Raw genomic sequence first — 17,788 nt, forward strand, 5'->3', positions numbered from 1 at the left:
GGGGCGGGCACAGCGCCTCCACCGCTCGGGTCCCCGGGCGCTGGTTGGGGGCGCTCCCCTCCTGCCCCACCCCCGCCGATGGGCCGGCCCGGCTCTCCCTGCCGAGAAATGGGCCGGCCCGGCTACGCGCGGGCAGCTGCGGCGGCGGCGGCGGCGGTGGCGGCCCAAGATGGCGGAGCTGCAGCTGGACCCGGCCGTGGCGGGGCTGGGAGGGGGCGGCGGGAGTGCGGTGGGCGACGGGGGCGGCCCTGGCCGCGGGCCCCCAAGCCCGCGCCCGGCTGGACCCATGCCCCGCGGGCACGGTCGCCCGTCTGCCGCCGTCGCGCAGCCGCTGGAGCCGGGTCCCGGACCGCCCGACCGGGCAGGGGGCGGTGGCGCGGCCCGCTGGGTTCGGCTGAACGTGGGCGGCACCTACTTCGTGACCACCAGACAGACCCTAGGCCGGGAACCCAAGTCTTTCCTCTGCCGCCTCTGCTGCCAGGAGGACCCGGAGCTGGACTCAGACAAGGTGTGCCCCGCCCTCGGGCGCGCCCCCGGTCCTTCAGACTCCCTGATTTCTGCTAGATTCGTCCGCAGAGTCCTGGGACCCGCTCCTCGCTGGCAGCTCCTTCAGGCCGCGCGCGAGCCCATCCTCCCCTTGGTTTCCCACGCTAGTCTCTGGGGCCTCAGAAGACCCCTCTCTTCATCCCCATCCTCAGGCACACCCTGGCCTTCTCTCTGACCCCGCCCTTCGTCCCCAGAGACTCGTTGCCTACCCAGCGTCCACCCGCACCCGCAAAAACCCACTCCACACCCCTTCTCCGTATTCTCTGCCTGTCTCATCCCAGCCCCTCTGACCTCCATGAGTTTCCCCCTGGCTCCTCTTCAGCCCCTCACTGCCGGTGCCAGATGCTCCCAGAACTGGGTCAGGGTGAGCTAAGGCGTCTTTGGAGCTTTGTCAGACTTCACGGACCCCTCTTGCCAAGAGCTGCAGGAAGTGTTTCTTGTGGTATCACGCTGCTTTCCTGTGGTCCTGGTCCCAGAACTTTATCTGTTAACAATCGCTGTTTTAGATCCATAGTTGAGATCAAATGCGTTCCTTAGAAAGAGGTTACCTTTTACCAGTGCAAATCTAGGCTAACCGGTTAAGAGAGAAGGAAAAGAAAGGAAGACCCGAGGATTGCCACTGGGCAGGATGCCTGGCTGCTAACCAAAGGACTGAGAGGTGATAAGACACTTAAACCATTTCCAGTTTGAACTCTGAATTTCTCTTTAACTTTACTCTTTCGTCTTTGCGTTCCCAGCCTAAAGGTACCACCATAGCTCACATCGCCTTATATCCCATATAGCATTCAGCTGGTCACCTTGCAACACTGTTGGGTTGCATAAGTATTTGTCGATTTCATTTATTCCTCTCCTACCTCTAGTTTCTCAGATCGATAGAAACCTATCCTTCCTTAACTTTAAAAAGATTCCAAAACCCTTGCTTTTAAAGGAATTATTTTTATCTACCATATAGCTTCCTCGTGGTAGTGTAAGCCAGTTTCTTCTTGTCCCTTTTACTGTAAAGATGAGTAGGATTAAAGCTACTCAGAGCCAAGTCTTGGCAGTACCAAGCTTCCTCTGGGCACAGAGCTGAGTGTGTGAGATTTCAGCTGGCAATGCAGACTCCCACTGATGTTGGCCTTGAGTTCAGGAGCATTGCCAACTAAATAGAGGTTTTCTTCGAGTTAGGAATACAGTTCAGGGGCCATGAAGAAGTCAGAGTGTCTTTCTAATGTAAGATTTAAATGGAGCAGCTTTGGTGTTTTTCTTCCTTTCCTAAATAGCAGACATCCCACAAAGAATGTTGATAATTGCTGTCCAAACAAGGATTTTAGAAATTCAAGCCACTAAGTTATGACGGTGCATCTGTAACACCCTACTTGAAATGACCTTAAAGTACAAGATACATAAAGATTGCTTTCTTGCCAATAGTTTGTGATAAGCAAATGTCTAGCAGACCTTGCCATCACTAAAGTTTTTTAGCTGATGTAATGCATTATTGTCTTAGGGTGCTAACAAAGAGGGTGAAACCCTGCCCTGACTTAGTTTAAAATGCTCTGGAAAGCTCCATAATGATAGCCTTGTATTTGGTTGGCAGGATGAGACAGGGGCGTATCTGATTGACAGGGACCCCACCTACTTTGGTCCTATCCTAAACTACCTCCGCCATGGGAAACTCATCATTACTAAGGAGCTGGCAGAAGAAGGTAAGAGCACTATTTGCACTATTTGCATTTTCAAAATGCAGGTAGAATGTTTAAAACTGTTTACAGATTTGAACTTTAGGATTTTCATTGAGCTCATGTGCAAGTATTTGTGGAACTGAGCAGGAAGCCTGAGGGAGTCTTCTTTAAGGAAGTCATATTGGGCTCTGTACAGTTCTTCGTGAAAGGAAGATAAGTAACTTAGCTGCTTAGGATATCTTTCCAAACCTCCAGAAGTGTCAAAATCCTTTCCTACATTTGTTTATGTGCTAGCAAGAAATGTCCATAGATTAAATAATCAAGACATCTCTCTGACATCCAGTTATCTGTATGTTCGATTTTAGTTTAAACTTGGAATCTGTAAAAAAAAAATAAAATAATAATAGAGGCTTGGCCTCATTTCCTTTAAAACTCTGGTCTCATGCTTCCCTGTAAATTTTTGCAGCTGACCTAATTCATTCTCCAGTTCATTGTCAGGTATATCCTTAGTTACTTCATCTTTTTGGTTTATAGGGCAGTTGGACTGTAAGTGGGTCTAGTCATCTTCTGCAAGGTTTGACCTGGTCTTATTGAAGGCATTCAGGTGGAAATTGGGGACTGTCCCTAAAGCGAGGGCACCCAGATCTGGGAGCTTGTAATGGCTGTACTAGTTAATAAAGTGACTCCAAAACAACTCTATTTCAGCTGGTAGAAGTAATTCTCCCTTTTCTTTTTTTTCTTTTTTTTTTTCTTTTTTTGTAGAGACAGAGTCTCACTTTACTGCCCTCAGTAGAGTGCCATGGCGTCACACGGCTCACAGCAACCTCCAGCTCTTGGGCTTACATGATTCTCCTGCCTCAGCCTCCCAAGTAGCTGGGACTACAGGCACCCGCCACGACACCTGGCTATTTTTTTTTTGTTGCAGTTTGGCCGGAGCTGGGTTTGAACCCACCACCCTTGGTATATGGGGCCGGCGCCCTACTCACTGAGCCACAGGTGCTGCCCCCAGTTCTCCCTTTTCTTGATGTCCTTTTTTAAAAAAAAAATTTTTTTCAAATGCATACAAAAGTAATAGAAACAGTATAATGAATTCCCTGCAAACCCCCCCACCCCACCCCCATTTAGCTGCAACTCCCAACTCATGGATACTCTTGTTTCTTGAAGAGAAGAATAGTATCTTTTCTGATGCCTTTAATAATAAAAAATATTTATTTTGAAACAATTTAGACTTAGAGAAAAGAGCAAGAACAGTACAAAGAACTCCCTTTACTCAAATTCACCAATTTTAACATTTTTGTCATATTTGGATTATCATTTGTTCTGTACCTTCTTCTCCTCTCTCCTTTTTATCTTCCTGCCTACCCCCCACCACAGTTTTTATTTTTGAACTATTTGAGGATGGATTGCAGATCTTACCCCTTAATATTTCAGGGTAATTCTCCTAAGAACAAGGATGTTCTCTTATATTACCAGAGACAGTATAGTTATCAAACTCAGGAAATTTAATATTGATAAATATTTTATCTATAGCTTATATTCCAGTTTTGTGAATTATCTTAATAATGGCCTTTTTAGCAGTTTTTTTTTTTTTTTCCTGGTATAGGATCACACTTCTTATAGCAGTCGTGTACAAGTCCTTTGATTTTTGTTTAGCATGGAAGCTTTTCAATGATTTCCTTTTTCATTATTCACATAGTAGCATCCTATTAAGTTTGATCCACCTATATTTTTATACATATCTCCTTTTTTAGGGCAAATTGGGTAAAAATGGCAAGTTAAGGAGGTATCAAACATGAATAGTTCCAGAAACTAAGTGACACCATGTCCTGTGGCTAATGGGCAGGTGCCAGGTAGGGAAGAGCAGAGATGAAACAGTGAGCAGAGGGGCTTAGACTACGGTGCTGGGGAAAGGTCATGGGTACACCCCACATAGTAGAGAGATACTCCCTAGGCAGAAGGAGAGAGACTATATTCACATTTTGAACTCCAGCCTCAGTGTTTTCCTAGTGGACTCTCTCTCCCACACCTCTCTGACTACAGTTTGGTCCTCCTTCTAGGCGTACTGGAAGAAGCAGAGTTTTACAACATCGCGTCTCTTGTGCGACTGGTTAAGGAAAGGATACGAGACAATGAGAACAGAACTTCACAAGTAATGTATTTGGAACTTTTAAAAGGGGGATGTCTAAAGTGGCTTTCTCTGTTCACATGTCGAGATGTGATCTGAAAAGGGTTCGTTTCCCTTCAGAACTGTGCTGAGGATGCATGTGCAGCCAGAATTGCTCAGGACGAGGAATTAGAGGAGGAGTAACACAGAAAACAGAACAGCCCATGTCTCTAGAAGAATGAGGAGATGTGGCTGCCTAACCACAGGGCAGTGGGAGGAGCCCAGGGCACTTTAGGTCCAAAACCTGTCCTCTCTGACAGAGTATCTGTCTCCCTCCATGTAAAGACCAAACAAGGTATTGGTTTCACCAATTGGTTGCTCTTTTTTAAGACAAGCCTTTAGCATGTGATCATACCACATCCAGCTCCTGTGAGCCACTTGAAACCAGTCTTATGAGGTAGGTAGTAGAAGCTGCTGGTGAGTCGTGCTTCTGAGACAGTGAGCTTGTCTTTATTATAGTCTTGATTTTTTTTTGAGTCAGAGTTTCACTATGTCACCCTTGGTAGAGTGCCACGGTATCACAGCTCACAACCGCAAACTCTTTGGGCTTGAACGATTCTCTTGTCTCAGCCTCCCAAGTAGCTGGGATTACAGGTGCCTGCCACAACGCCTGGCTATTTTTGTTGTTGTTGTCATTGTTATTTAGCAGGCCCAGCTGGGTTCGAATCCACACGCCCAAGGGTATGTGCCCCGTGCCCTAACCACTGAGCTCTGGGTGCTGAGCCTAGTCTTGATTTTTGTATAACTCAGTAGATAACAGTAACAGAGTGAACAGAAAATGCCACCTAGTTTGTGACAAGGAAAAATAAGACATCTTTAGCTTATTTCATATCTCCATCATTCACATACATTTGGCTGTAATAGCTCCTATTAGGCCCTTAAAACTGTTCTAAAGAATTCTGCGGGTAATAGAAGCTCCTTGCTCTCAAGAAGCCTGAAGTCTTATGGCCAGGTACAGTGGCTCACACCAGTAATCCTAGCACGCTGGAAGGCCGAGGCAGGTGGATTGCCTGACCTCACAGGTTTGAGACCAGCCTAAGCAAGAGTGAGACCCCCATCTCTAAAAATAAAATAGCCAGTTGTTGTGGGGGTGCCTCCATTCCCAGCTACTCGGGAGGCTGAGTCAAGAGAATTGCTTAAGCCCAAGAGTTTGAGGTTACTTTGAGCTATGACATTACAGCACTCTACTGAGGGCAACAAAGTGAGACTCTGTCTCAAAAAAAAAAAAAGAAGAAGCCTGAAGTCTTGCAGCAAAAATATGTGTCTCGCTCTATTTTAAGAAAGTACAGGGGCAGCGCCTGTGGCTCAAAAGAGTAGGCGCCAGGCCCATATGCCAAAAGTGGCGGGTTCAAACCCAGCCTGGGCCAAAAACTGAAAACAACAACAAAAAAAAAAAAAAAGAAAAGAGGGCAGTGCCTGTGGCTCAGTGAGCAGGGCACCGGCCTCATATGCCGAGGGTGGTGGGTTCAAACCCAGCCCCGGCCAAACTGCAACAACAAAAAAATAGCCGGGTGTTGTGGCGGGCACCTGTAGTCCCATCTGCTCGGGAGAATGATGCAAGAGAATCACATAAGCCCAAGAGCTGGAGGTTGCTGTGAGCCGTGTGACACCACGGCACTCTACCAGGGGCAGTAAAGTGAGACTCTGTCTCTACAAAAAAAAAAAAAGAAAGTACAGGACGGTGCCTGTGGTTCAGTGAGTAGGGCACCGGGCCCCATATACTGAGGGTGGCGGGTTCAAACCCAGCCCCAGCTGCAACAACAACAACAAAAAATAGCTGGGCATTGTGGCAGGCACCTGTAATCCCAGCTACTTTGGGAGACTGAGGCAAGAGCATCGCTTAAGCCCAAGAGCTGGAGGTTGCTGTGAGCGTGATGCCACGGCACTCTACCCAGGGCGACAGCTTGAGGCTTTGTCTCAAAAAAAAAAAAGTAAAATGTTTCTGATGCTGAATAAAGTGTGAAAAAAATAAAGTAAAACATAATCCCTTTTCTTTGTTCATTAGATTTCACATATCACAATTTTCTGGCTCTAGATGGACTATCTGGATGAGTAACTGACACCAGTGATAAAAATAAACTCTCAGGATGGCGCCTGTGGCTCAAGGAGTAGGGCACCGGCCCCATATGCTGGAGGTGGTGGGTTCAAACCCAGCCCCGGCCAAAAACCACAAAAAAAATAAATAAATAAAATAAACTCTCTTGGGCTGCTCCTGTGGCTCAAGGAGTAGGGCACCGGCCCCATATACCGGAGGTGGCGGGTTCAAACCCGGCCCTGGCCAAAAACTGGAAAAAAAAAAAAAAAGATCTCTCTAATCTTTATCTTCAACAGTTTGCAAAGGTGGAAAGAAGGGCTTATTCATTTACTTTTCTTCCAAGTGGCCAACAGTACAAAGGCTCCTTTTGTTTTTTTTTTTAATTTCATTTTACTATGAGGGTACTAACCATTAAGTTATGTAATTTAGTCATGACAGGTTAAAGTCAGAGTGGCTACTGTGTCCTGCATCCAGGGAGTGTGCCATATATTCATGTATTGTACCCACTATGTGGGAAGCTACCAAACTCCCTCCTCCCCTTCTTAAATTTAACTGAGATTTTCTCTTGTGTGGGTCTGTGATTGGGGGAGGGATGGGGGGGAGGCTGTGATTGTTAACCACCTAGTTTCAAATTGGTATTGGTGATGCTTATTTTTCCAACCTTGTGATACTTTGTTTAGGAGAATTCTCCAAATCCATCCATTTTATTACAAAGTATACAAAATCGCCATCTTTTTTTTATGGCTGAATAGTATTTTAGGGTGTACATATACCACAGTACCACAACTTATTAATGCATTCGCGTGTTGATGGGCACTTGGGCTGTTTCCACATCCCTTCTCTCCTCAGCCATGCCAGCACCTATTGCTCTGAGACCTTGTGAGGTACGCCATTCTCAGTGGAGTTAGATGATATCTCCAGGTGGTTTTGATTTGCATTTCTCTGATAATTAATGATGATGACCATTTTTTCATGTGTTTATTGGTCATTCTGTCCTTGTGAGAAAAGTTTCTATTCATGTCTCTTGACAGAGGCTCCTTTTTGATGTTCAAAGATGAATTTGCAGTTCCTGGCAGATTACCATTTGACCTGTGACCCAGTGTCACCAGTCTCTCTGCCATCTTATATTTACATGGCATCTTTTAACATAGCAACATTAAATAACATAGACATTTTGGAAATATAGCATTATCCTCAGTTTTCCACATTCTTTCAAAGAAAAAAAAAACTTAATTGCTTAGTATAAATTTGGTTGGTACCAGGAATTATGTAACTTGAAAGCACTCAAACATGGTACCTAAACTTTCTCCTTTCTTCACCATAAGACTAATCCTAGAGATCATATTGTAAGATTTCTATTCGATGATAGCAGTTAAGTTAATTAATCCTCTAGATTCTGAAGGCTTGTAGATTTATACCCAATTGGAAGTTTTTTTGTTCTAGGAATGTCAAGACCTTTCCATCTGTTGTTTTTTTTGTTTGTTTGTTTTTTGCAGTTTGGCCGGGGTTGGGTTTGAACCCGCCACCCTCGGCATATGGGGTCGGCGCCCTACTCACTGAGCCATAGGCGCCGCCCCATCTGTTGTTTTTATTTAGTGAAACTCTGAGAAATAGATTTGATGTTGTTCAAAGAGACCCTTTTTGGCCCTTGTCTCACATGTCTTTACAAGGTGAAGTGAGGCATGTGTGAATTTCCACACCTGGTACCACCTTTAACTAGTCTGCAGTCCCTCACACGTGCAGCTCTGGGACCGAGCCCAACAAGTGGACTCCTACCTCACCTTCATTTTTATGATCTCTTATCATTTTTAGTGACTACCACCATTCTAATTACTTTGCTGTCTCTAATAACAGTATTTTTTAAGTGATTAACCTTGGTGCATTTGAGAACCCCAATAGTTTACTTTGAAAAGAGGGAAAAAAGACAGGCAACATAATGGCACCTTGCATACCTCAGACTTGTACAATTCTGTGGCTAATGACACATGTCTTTGGTGATATTTTAAATTTTATAATATAAAACATCTCATTGTTTCCAAAATGTGTAGTTAGAACCAATTGAAATCTTCAAGGGATTTGTTTTATATTTTATATGGAAGGAAATGTTTAAAATCTTAGTGCCTTTGCTAATGATGGTTATACCTCTTTTAGAAGGAGAAAGCATAGAAGAAAAAATACAGTGTTGTCAGGCAGTTCTGGGCTCAGATCCCAGCTCTGCCCACAGCTTGGGCAGGATGCTTCTCTCTGAACATAGGTGTCCTCGCCTGGAGAATGGTGTGACACTTCGGGCTTGGAGTGCTCAGTCATTGGTAGCCACTTTGTTTATCCTCTATTTCCCAAGTAGTAAGATGTTCTAAAACTAATTTTCCAAATAATTGAAGCCCACTCATCCCCTTGCAGAATTACAAAAACTAAGTTTTCATCATTTTTAGAGAGAGATTTTTCTATTTTCTGTTTTTTTTTTCATTTCTGTGAGTTCAAGGAGATTATTTTCTGTTTTCTTAAAATTATATTGAACATAAGTGACCCCTCTCTCCATGTTTGAGCATCATTGTTATGAGCCTCAGTTACTGTTTGTGCCCTTAATCTTCCTGCCCTCCACGGTGGGCAGTGAGTGCTTAGTTGGCCCCGACACTGACAGGTCCCAGATTACGAAGCATTTTGAGTCTTTGTGTATGTGGGCTTCTCCTGGGAGAGAGCTAAGGGAGCCCTAGTGCTGCAGCATTGGGGCATACTTTTTTTTTTTTCTTGAGAAATGTGATCTCATTTTGTTGCCCAGGCTGAACTCAAACTCCTGGCCATTCTTCTACCTCAGTCTTCCAAGTAGCCAGGAGTACCATACCTCTGTTATGAGAATGTTACCTTTTAACACTGAAACACTAAAGCCCTTAGCACCAGCATTGGGCTAAAAATAATTTGAACATTACGAGATTCCTATTTGATATATTGATTTTATGTCTTTTTTTTTTTTTTTTTTTGGAGACAGAGTCTCACTATGTCGCCCTCAGTAGAATGCCGCGGCGTCACCACAGTTCACAGCAACCTCAAACTCTTGGGCTTAGGCAATTTTCTTGCCTCAGCCTCCCAAGTAGCTGAGACTATAGGCGCCCGCCACAACACCCAGCTATTTTCCTTTTGTTATACTTGTCATTGTGGTTTAGCTGGCCCAGGCTGAGTTCGAACCCACCACCCTCAGTGTATGTGGCTGGCGCCATAACCACTATGCTATGGGCGCCAAGCCTGATTTAATGTCTTCATATATCAGATATATTATTCTCATAGTCATGTACATCACTCTAGATCAGTGGTTCTCAACCTTCCTAATGCCTTCTAATGCTGCGATCCTTTAATACAGTTCCTCATGTTGTGGTGATCCCCAACCATAAAATGATTTTCGTTGCTACTTCATAACTGTGATTTTGCTATTGCTATGAATTGTAATGTAAATATCTGATATGCAGGATGTATTTTCATTGTCACAAAGGGGCGCTACCCGCAGGTTGAGAACCGCTGATCTAGATGAACCAAAATATGGCATGCTGTTGTAGCATGTATGTCAGATATAAACAACCTCAGATAACAGTGTGACTGTTAATGCAAGTAATTTTATTCTTCCACTTGGGGAAATGGGTGGAATCTTAAATTTGTCAGCCTTGCTGCTCATATAATTCATCCCCCAAAGTTCAGAATCATCTTATCTGCTGATTCATGTTCTTAGACCCCTTTTTTCTTTCCTGGGATGAGTTTTCATTGAAAAACCTCAGTATTATTTGTAAAGGAGAATTGTGGGTGGCTACCAAGAAAAAAATCTCCAAGCAACTCCTTTTTTGTTTATGCATTTGAAGAGCTTCCTTGGGGCAGCTGCACTGTGGTGTCCTTGGTGCTGTTCTTCACAGTCTGTGCTGGGTTGTTGCAGGGCCCTGTGAAGCACGTGTACAGAGTTCTGCAGTGTCAGGAAGAGGAGCTCACACAGATGGTCTCCACTATGTCTGACGGTTGGAAATTTGAACAGGTAATACCTCCTAAAGAGGAGCAGGCCCCATATCTCATCTTAGGAGTCTGCAATGCTCTAGTCTCTGGCAGTAACTAGTTAATAACCCTGAGAGATCAGTAGGACCAAATATGATCCTATTCTAAAACAGAGGAAGAGTAGCTTGGGGGCATGACTGGCTCAGAAGTACATGATGAGTTGGGGAGTCAGGACGGGGGTGCCGTGGCTCCCAGCTTCATCCAGAGTTTCACATTGACTGGGCCCAAGGGAGCCAGTGAGCCTGTTTGTGCTTGAGAGTGCTTCCGTTTTGGTTTTTCTACCCTCAGAGGGATTCTAGAGTGAGTCCCTAAAGAAGATGGTAGGATTCAACCACAAGCCTTCCTTTCCTTCTCCCAGGGTCAGAACTTTTTTCTTTTTTTTTTTTTTTGTAGAGACAGAGTCTCACTTTATGGCCCTCGGTAGAGTGCCGTGGCCTCACACAGCTCACAGCAACCTCCAACTCCTGGGCTTAAGCGATTCTCTTGCCTCAGCCTCCCGAGTAGCTGGGACTACAGGCGCCCGCCACAACACCCGGCTATTTTTTGGTTGCAGTTTGGCCGGGGCCGGGTTTGAACCCGCCACCCTCGGTATATGGGGCCAGCGCCTTACCGACTGAGCCACAGGCGCCGCCCAGGGTCAGAACTTTTTAATTCTGACGTCTGTATAATCCAGCTGCAAAGCTTGCTGGATGGGTATACTACAAAGGGAGGAGGTGTTGTGATAAGTGTGACACGGTCCTTTTCTATCCTTCTCTCCAGTTCTTTTAGCATTGTATTTATTTTATTTTTTTTTTGTAGAAACAGAGTCTCACTTTATGGCCCTTGGTAGAGTGCCGTGGCCTCACACAGCTCACAGCAACCTCCAACTCCTGGGCTTAAGCGATTCTCTTGCCTCAGCCTCCCGAGTAGCTGGGACTATAGGTGCCCGCCACAGCACCCAGCTATGTTTTGGTTGCAGTTCAGCCGAGGCCGGGTTCGAACCCACCACCCTCGGTATATGGGGCCGGCACCTTACCGACTGAGCCACAGGCGCTGCCCCTTAGCATTGTATTTATGATTGAGGTAGCAAAACAGGCCAGGCACAAGGGCTCAGGCCTGTAATCCTAGCACTCTGAAGGCAGAGGCAGGTGGACTGCTTGAGCGTAGGAGTTTGAGACCAGCCTAAGCAAGAGCAAGACCCTGTCTCTACTAAAAAAAAAAAAAAAAAACAGAAAAACTAGGATGTTTTTCACACCTGTAATCCTAGCACTCTGGGAGGCCGAGGTGGGTGGATCGCCTGAGCTCACAAGTTCAAGAACAGCCTGAGCAAGAGTGAGACCCCATCTCTAAAAATAGCCAGGTATTGTAGTGGGCTCCTGTAGTCCCAGCTACTTGGGAGGTTGAGGCAGTAGGATAGCTTGAGCCAAGAGTATGAGATTGCTATAAGCTGTGACTCCACAGCACTCTAATGAGGGTGACAAAGTAAGACTCTGTCTCAGAAAAAAACTAGCTGGGCTTGGTGGTATGTACCTGTAGTCTCAGCTACTAGGGAGGCTGAGGCTAAGGCAAGAACCCCAGAGTTGGCTCGGCGCCTATGGCTCAAGCGGCTAAGGCACTAACCACATACACCTGAGCTGGCAGGTTCGAATCCAGCCCAGCCCACCAAACAACAATGACGGCTGCAACCAAAAAATAGCCCAGCGTTGTGGCGGGCGCCTGTAGTCCCAGCTACTTGGGAGGCAGAGGCAAGAGAATGACTTGAGCCCAGGAGTTGGAGCAGGGGTCCTCAAACTTTTTATTTTATTACTTTTTTTTTTTGTAGAGACAGAGTCTCACTCTCCCTCGGGTAGAGTGCCGTGGCGTCACACGGCTCACAGCAACCTCTAACTCTTGGGCTTACGCGATTCTCTTGCCTCAGCCTCCCAAGCAGCTGGGACAACAGGTGCCCGCCACAACACCCAGCTAGAGTCCTCAAACTTTTTAAACAGGGGGTCAGTTCACTGTCCCTCAGACTGTTGGAGGGCCGGACTATAAAAAAACTATGAACAAATTCCTATGCACACTGCACATATCTTATTTTGAAGTAAAAAAACAAAACGGGAACAAATATAATCACACCGCCTCATGTGGCCCACAGGCCGTAGTTTGAGGACACCTGAGTTGGAGGTTGCTTTGAGCTTTGATGCCACAGCACTCTAACCAGGGTGACAACTTCAGGCTCTGTCTCAAAAAAAAAAAAAAAACCAGAGTTTCAGGTTGCTATGAGCTATGATACTGTAAGAAAAAAGTAAAACAAAACTACTGAGAGCCAGAGTTTTACTGTTTTATTCCATTAGATGGCAGAATTGTTTGATTCTTCTATTTCCTTCAGATCATAGGAAGGCCGAGAGTGGAATAGAGTAAATATAATTTTATATGGCTCATATCTAGTTTTATGTAGAGTTGGAGTTTGAGGTTTTTGTTGTTGTTTTGACAGAGTCTCATTCCATTACCCTGGGTAGGCTCCTGTGGCGTCGTCATAGCGCACAGCAACCTCAAATCTTGGGCTCAAGTAATCCTCCTGCCTCAGCCTCCTGAATAGCTAGGTTGTAGGCATGCGCCATTGCACCTGGCTACCTTCTCTTTTTAGTAGAGACAGGGTGTTGCGCTTACTCAGGCTTGTTTCGAACTCCTGAGCTCAAGCAATCCACCTGCCTCAGCCTCTGAGAGTGCAAGTGTCCATTTTCATTCGTGGAAACATTCCTTTTCACCGCAGTGTTTAAAGGAAGAAGAGTTGTCATGTTTATCCCTCTGCTGCCTTTGGGATGATTTCAAGGGCTTGGGTGAGGGGGCACTGGTGGACTCATACTTTTCTTCTTGGGAAGGAAGTCTGATGAGTACAGACCCAGTTGTTCCTTGGGGCATTGATAGTTGCAGAGAAGTCTTTATCCTTTGAGAAGTAACACAGCGGAGTTCAGTCAGGAAGAGAGTGTAATCTGTGTAGCACTTAGCATTTGATGATCACTGTTGGAATGTTCCCATGGTCTTGTCTCCTCAGCTGATCAGCATCGGGTCTTCCTATAACTATGGAAATGAGGACCAGGCAGAATTCCTCTGTGTTGTCTCCAGAGAACTAAATAATTCTACCAATGGCATTGTCATAGAGCCGAGTGAAAAAGCAAAGGTAAGAAATCACTTCCCCAGCCCCTCCATGGGCTTTGCCTGAACTGCTTTTCATTTCTTCCCTTGTCTAAAACCAACTTTGCGTTTCCCCTTTATTTTGTTATTTTGACTGTTGTAATTTAAATCAGGGTTTAAGGAGGAGTGATGGGGGTTTTTAGTTAGCAAATGTGAACCTGAAAAGAGTAGACTTTCTCTAGCCTCTGCCAGTTCAAGGCAGAAGAAAAGCTTGGCACTAGTTACTACAAGATGAGAATTCTGAACTCTTTTAGGAAAGTGTTTTGTATTTATTCTTTGAAACTATTGTTCTTCTTTTTGCTGCCTTGGGTGAAAAAGTATTTTCTTGCCTTTGTGACTTTTCCCCTCTTATGTTCCTAGAAAATTATTTTATGCTGTTTCTTCTTTTTCCTCCATACTCACTTCTAAATCACTATTATGGGGCAGTGCCTATGGTTCCGTTGCCCCATATACTGAGGGTGGCGGGTTCAAACCTGGCCCTGGCCAAACTTCAACAAAAAAATAGCCAGGCGTTGTAGCATGCACCTGTGGTCCCAGCTACTCAGGAGGCTGAGGCAAAAGAATCGCCTAAGCCCAAGAGCTGGAGCTGTGAACTGTGATGCCGTGGCACTCTACTGAGGGCAACATAGTGAGACTCTGTCTCAAAAAAAAATAGTAAAATCACCATTATGTGGTAAGCTTGAACTATGTCCTTCACGCAGGCAAATTTTGGTCCAACAGCACATAAACTTTGGATCCAACTACGTTTAGCAAGAGCATATTTTACAGCTTACAGGCTTCAGGTAAGGCTGAGGCTCCACTGCCACTTTGCTTCCTGGGATAACAGGGTCACTGGGCTGCTTACCACGGTCCAGTGGAGAGCAGCTACAGGTCTTTCCCTTTTCCTTGGCAGTCTGCTTTACCATCCTCAGCCTTCTCCTCCATCTCCCACTTTCAGATTCTTCAGGAGAGAGGATCACGGATGTAAACTAAGAATCTGAAACACCAGAATCCTAAATGTCAAGAGAGCAATCCAGCAGAGTGCGTCTGTGAAGTTCCATCTCACTCCTGTACAGTAACCGAGCTGCTACAAAGCAGAGCGGAGCCTGGCCCCCGAGTGGAGTAGTGTTCCGGTTAAAACCAAAGGAATCCCACCCCCACCCACAGGACTCCAAAGACAGATACACTTCTGGCTGCAGAATCCTTTTTCAGAAACTCGCTTTTGTTCCCTTAGCCAGTATTGTAACAGGTATTTGCAACAACAGCTGGACTAGGTTCCCAGTTGGAGCCTTTTGGGGATCTGGGAGAAGTGGGAAAGTGGCCTAGCTCCTTGGAATGGCCTGTACTTCAAGGAAGCTGGAGCCGAGGAAGGGTGTCCCTGAGCTGTGCCATGGTTCCACCCTAGTGTGCCACATGGGGCATTAGCAGTCTCTTCTCGGAACACTGTCTTTTCTTCCTTCTTTTCAGCCTCACAATCCTGCAGCAGATGCAGAGGGTTCTAGCTGCATCTTATTGAATTGAGGTTTTGGGTAAAGCGTAGAGTTGCCAGAGTACCCCATGTTCCTATGAGCAGAGCCTCTGTGAGGGGAGGGAAGATGAGGTGTCCTTTGCTGTGGTTGGAGGTTGGTGACCACTGCTGTAGATTCAGAGCACCCAGCTGCCACCACGTGGAGCTTTGCCTCAGTTGTCTCCAGCAGCCAGGACCCTCAGGCAAGTTGCTTTGTCCCCAAGGGGAGGTTTGAGACAGGCAGCATCCTGGACTGAATCAGACAGACAGGAGCGTGAGGTCGTTGCTGTAAGCATCTGCGGTCTTCTCTTACTCTGCATTCACCCTGTCTTCCTTCCCTGGCTTTTTAAACTGGACCAAAGATGAAGGGACTCTGTGGACCTTCTGATGGCTTGGGGTGGAGAAGGCTGTTCCTTTGAAAGTTGCCAAATGTGTTATGTTGTTATATCTGAGAGAGCTGTAATTTCTGTGACTGTCTTTGGAAATGCCTTGACTGAATGTGCAATATTTGTGTCTCTTCTTCGTTTCTGGCCTTGGCACACCTGCCCCATGGCAGTGTCAGTGACTCTGCGGCATCCCCAGTGGTGCACATGCATTTGCTGGGCAGTCTGAGACCCCTCGGTCTCTCACTCGCTTTCTCACACATTATTTCTTTCTGTAGAGTGCCATGTTTTTGAGGGATCGGTACTTGTTTGACAAGGATGTAGCCAAGCCCTCCTCTGGCCTTTGACCGCAGAGCTTGTGTCTGCACTTTCTCTCTGAGGTTTTGAGTCATGGTGAGTAGTCATGGAATGAAGAGAGTCAGAGAACCCTTCTCCTAGATAACCTTTACTGATGTGGCAAGTGGTATGGAGAAGGAGAAGGTACCTCTGGGGATTGCCCCGTCTCTAAAAGCCTCCTCAGGCCAGGCACGCTGAGACACAGCTGAGGTTCTCCGTGCTCCACAGCTTGACTACTTACTAGGAGGATCTAGGGTAGTAATTTCTAGAAATGACCATAGGCTATGCTAAGTGTCTTTCAAGCTTGTGACCTGACCCTGCCCAGATGGCTTAACTTCTCTCTAGTATTCTCACTCTTTTTCTTATTTTTCTGTATCTGTAGAGTAACTCAGAAGTGTGTGTACAGGGCTTTCTGCTGATACATTTTGTCTACACACCACTGTAAGTATACACGTTAGCGCCTCAAAAGTCTGGCCTGTGCCCAGTATTTTTACAGCTGTAAAATGTTAGATGAACTTCCACCTGCAGTAAAAGCAGCCACTCCTACAAAAGGCTTAATGGACATCCATTGTGTCAGATCTTTCAGGGGAAAAAATGATTTGGGTAGAGTCAATGAGAAGTAGAGACAGCAGGGAGGGCTGCCCTGAGCAGAGCAGGAGAGAGGTCTTTGGAGGAGGCGCCCTTTGGCCAAGCCAAATAAGCAATGTCAGACGGACTAGGAGAAAAAGCAGCTTAGCTTGGGGCCTTGTGCCTCCTGTCCCCCTGCTTCCCTGGGGCTTGCCTGATGATCAACCAGGCTGGGCTGAGGCCTCTGGTCTGAACCCCAGCTCCATCACCAAGTTCAGCCAGGAGACCTGGAGGGCAGACATGGGACAAATGCCTCATTACTGCGCTGTTACCGTCATTGCTCTTCTCAGAGTCCCACAGCTGGCCCTGCGAAAGGACTGCTATGACCCCAAGCCACACACTCCGGGGAGGAGGGCTGGGGTTGACCAAGTCCCCTGACTGCACCCCGATGACAGCTGAATTATTCCAGTGCTCTAGGAGTCTAAGGATGATTCATTTAAGATGAAATGGCTGGGAGACAATTTTACCTAAACCCTTTATGAACCAAGCTGGTGTTCCTGCTGAAAGCTTTATCTCTCTGAGAGCCTGGCTGGCCAGAGAGCTGTGCACAGTGGCTTGGGGCTGTCATGTGACCAGTGACCCGCTCTCTGCTGCTCAGTACTGCCAAGTAGGGAGTGTCCTGCCTTTTCTCTGCCGCAGGCCCAGGAGCACCTGCATCCCCAGAGTGCTGACAGCGTAGCACCAGTTTGGTCTTTCTCCTCGGCAGTGACGTGGGGCCCATCTCTAAAGTGACAGTTATAACTGCTCTTGGGGGTATCATTTGCAGGTGCCCCTTGTTACTGTTCATGTGTTTATTGAATAAAGTCTGAAGTGCTGTGACCTTTTTTGTCAATAAAGATATGAAAGAAACCTCTGTACTGTGAGAACTCTTGCTAAATCACTTTCTATTGGTTTGATGGCCTCTGGAGATGAATTCACTGCACCCTTCCTACTTGGCAGGGGCCTTACAAAGCCCTCATTTCTCCCAGTGCTAACTGCCTGAGAGGGTGTCGGGTCTTCTCCCTTCCCCCTTGCATTTTCCTGAATCTGAAGAGACCCAGAGACTGCTGAGAAGCAGGAGGTGGGACAGATGGTCTGCCCTCCGGAGAGCTGGCAGGAGACAAGGGAAGGAGTATGAAAAGGCTTTTTTTTTTGAGACAGAGTCTCAAGCTGTCACCCTGGGTAGAGTGCTATGGTGTCACAGCTCACAGCAACCTCAAACTCTTGGGCTTAAGCGATTCTCTTGCCTCAGCCTCCCGAGTAGCTGGGACTACAGGCACCCGCCACAACACCCAGCTATTTTTTTGTTGCAGTTGTCATTGTTGGTTAGCTGGCCTGGCCCAGGCTCAAAGTTGATGTCCTGATCAGAACAACAGTGGGGTTCAT

General features: G+C 46.3%; 1 protein-coding gene across 6 annotated transcripts; it reads left to right on the forward strand.

The window, feature by feature from the left end:
* The first annotated feature begins 24 nt into the window (after positions 1 to 24).
* On the forward strand, positions 25 to 17,280 carry KCTD2 (potassium channel tetramerization domain containing 2). 6 transcript variants are annotated; one of them, XR_008375712.1, is made up of 9 exons: positions 25 to 508; positions 2,123 to 2,231; positions 4,265 to 4,356; positions 10,323 to 10,418; positions 13,452 to 13,577; positions 14,293 to 14,373; positions 14,529 to 15,853; positions 16,179 to 16,237; positions 16,714 to 17,280. XR_008375712.1 is itself a non-coding variant. In XM_053570966.1 (7 exons), the coding sequence occupies exons 1-7, from the start codon at positions 170 to 172 to the stop codon at positions 14,556 to 14,558; spliced, it is 873 nt and encodes a 290-aa protein (XP_053426941.1). In that variant the 5' UTR covers positions 25 to 169; the 3' UTR covers positions 14,559 to 17,280. The 6 variants fall into 6 exon arrangements, 3 of the variants coding, with proteins under 3 accessions (XP_053426941.1, XP_053426942.1, XP_053426943.1); XR_008375711.1 differs by having other exon boundaries at positions 14,529 to 16,237; XR_008375710.1 differs by having other exon boundaries at positions 16,179 to 17,280.
* Positions 17,281 to 17,788: the final 508 nt, after the last annotated feature.

The sequence above is a fragment of the Nycticebus coucang genome, chromosome 18, assembly GCF_027406575.1.
Source record: "Nycticebus coucang isolate mNycCou1 chromosome 18, mNycCou1.pri, whole genome shotgun sequence".
NCBI classification, from domain to species: Eukaryota; Metazoa; Chordata; class Mammalia; order Primates; family Lorisidae; genus Nycticebus; species Nycticebus coucang.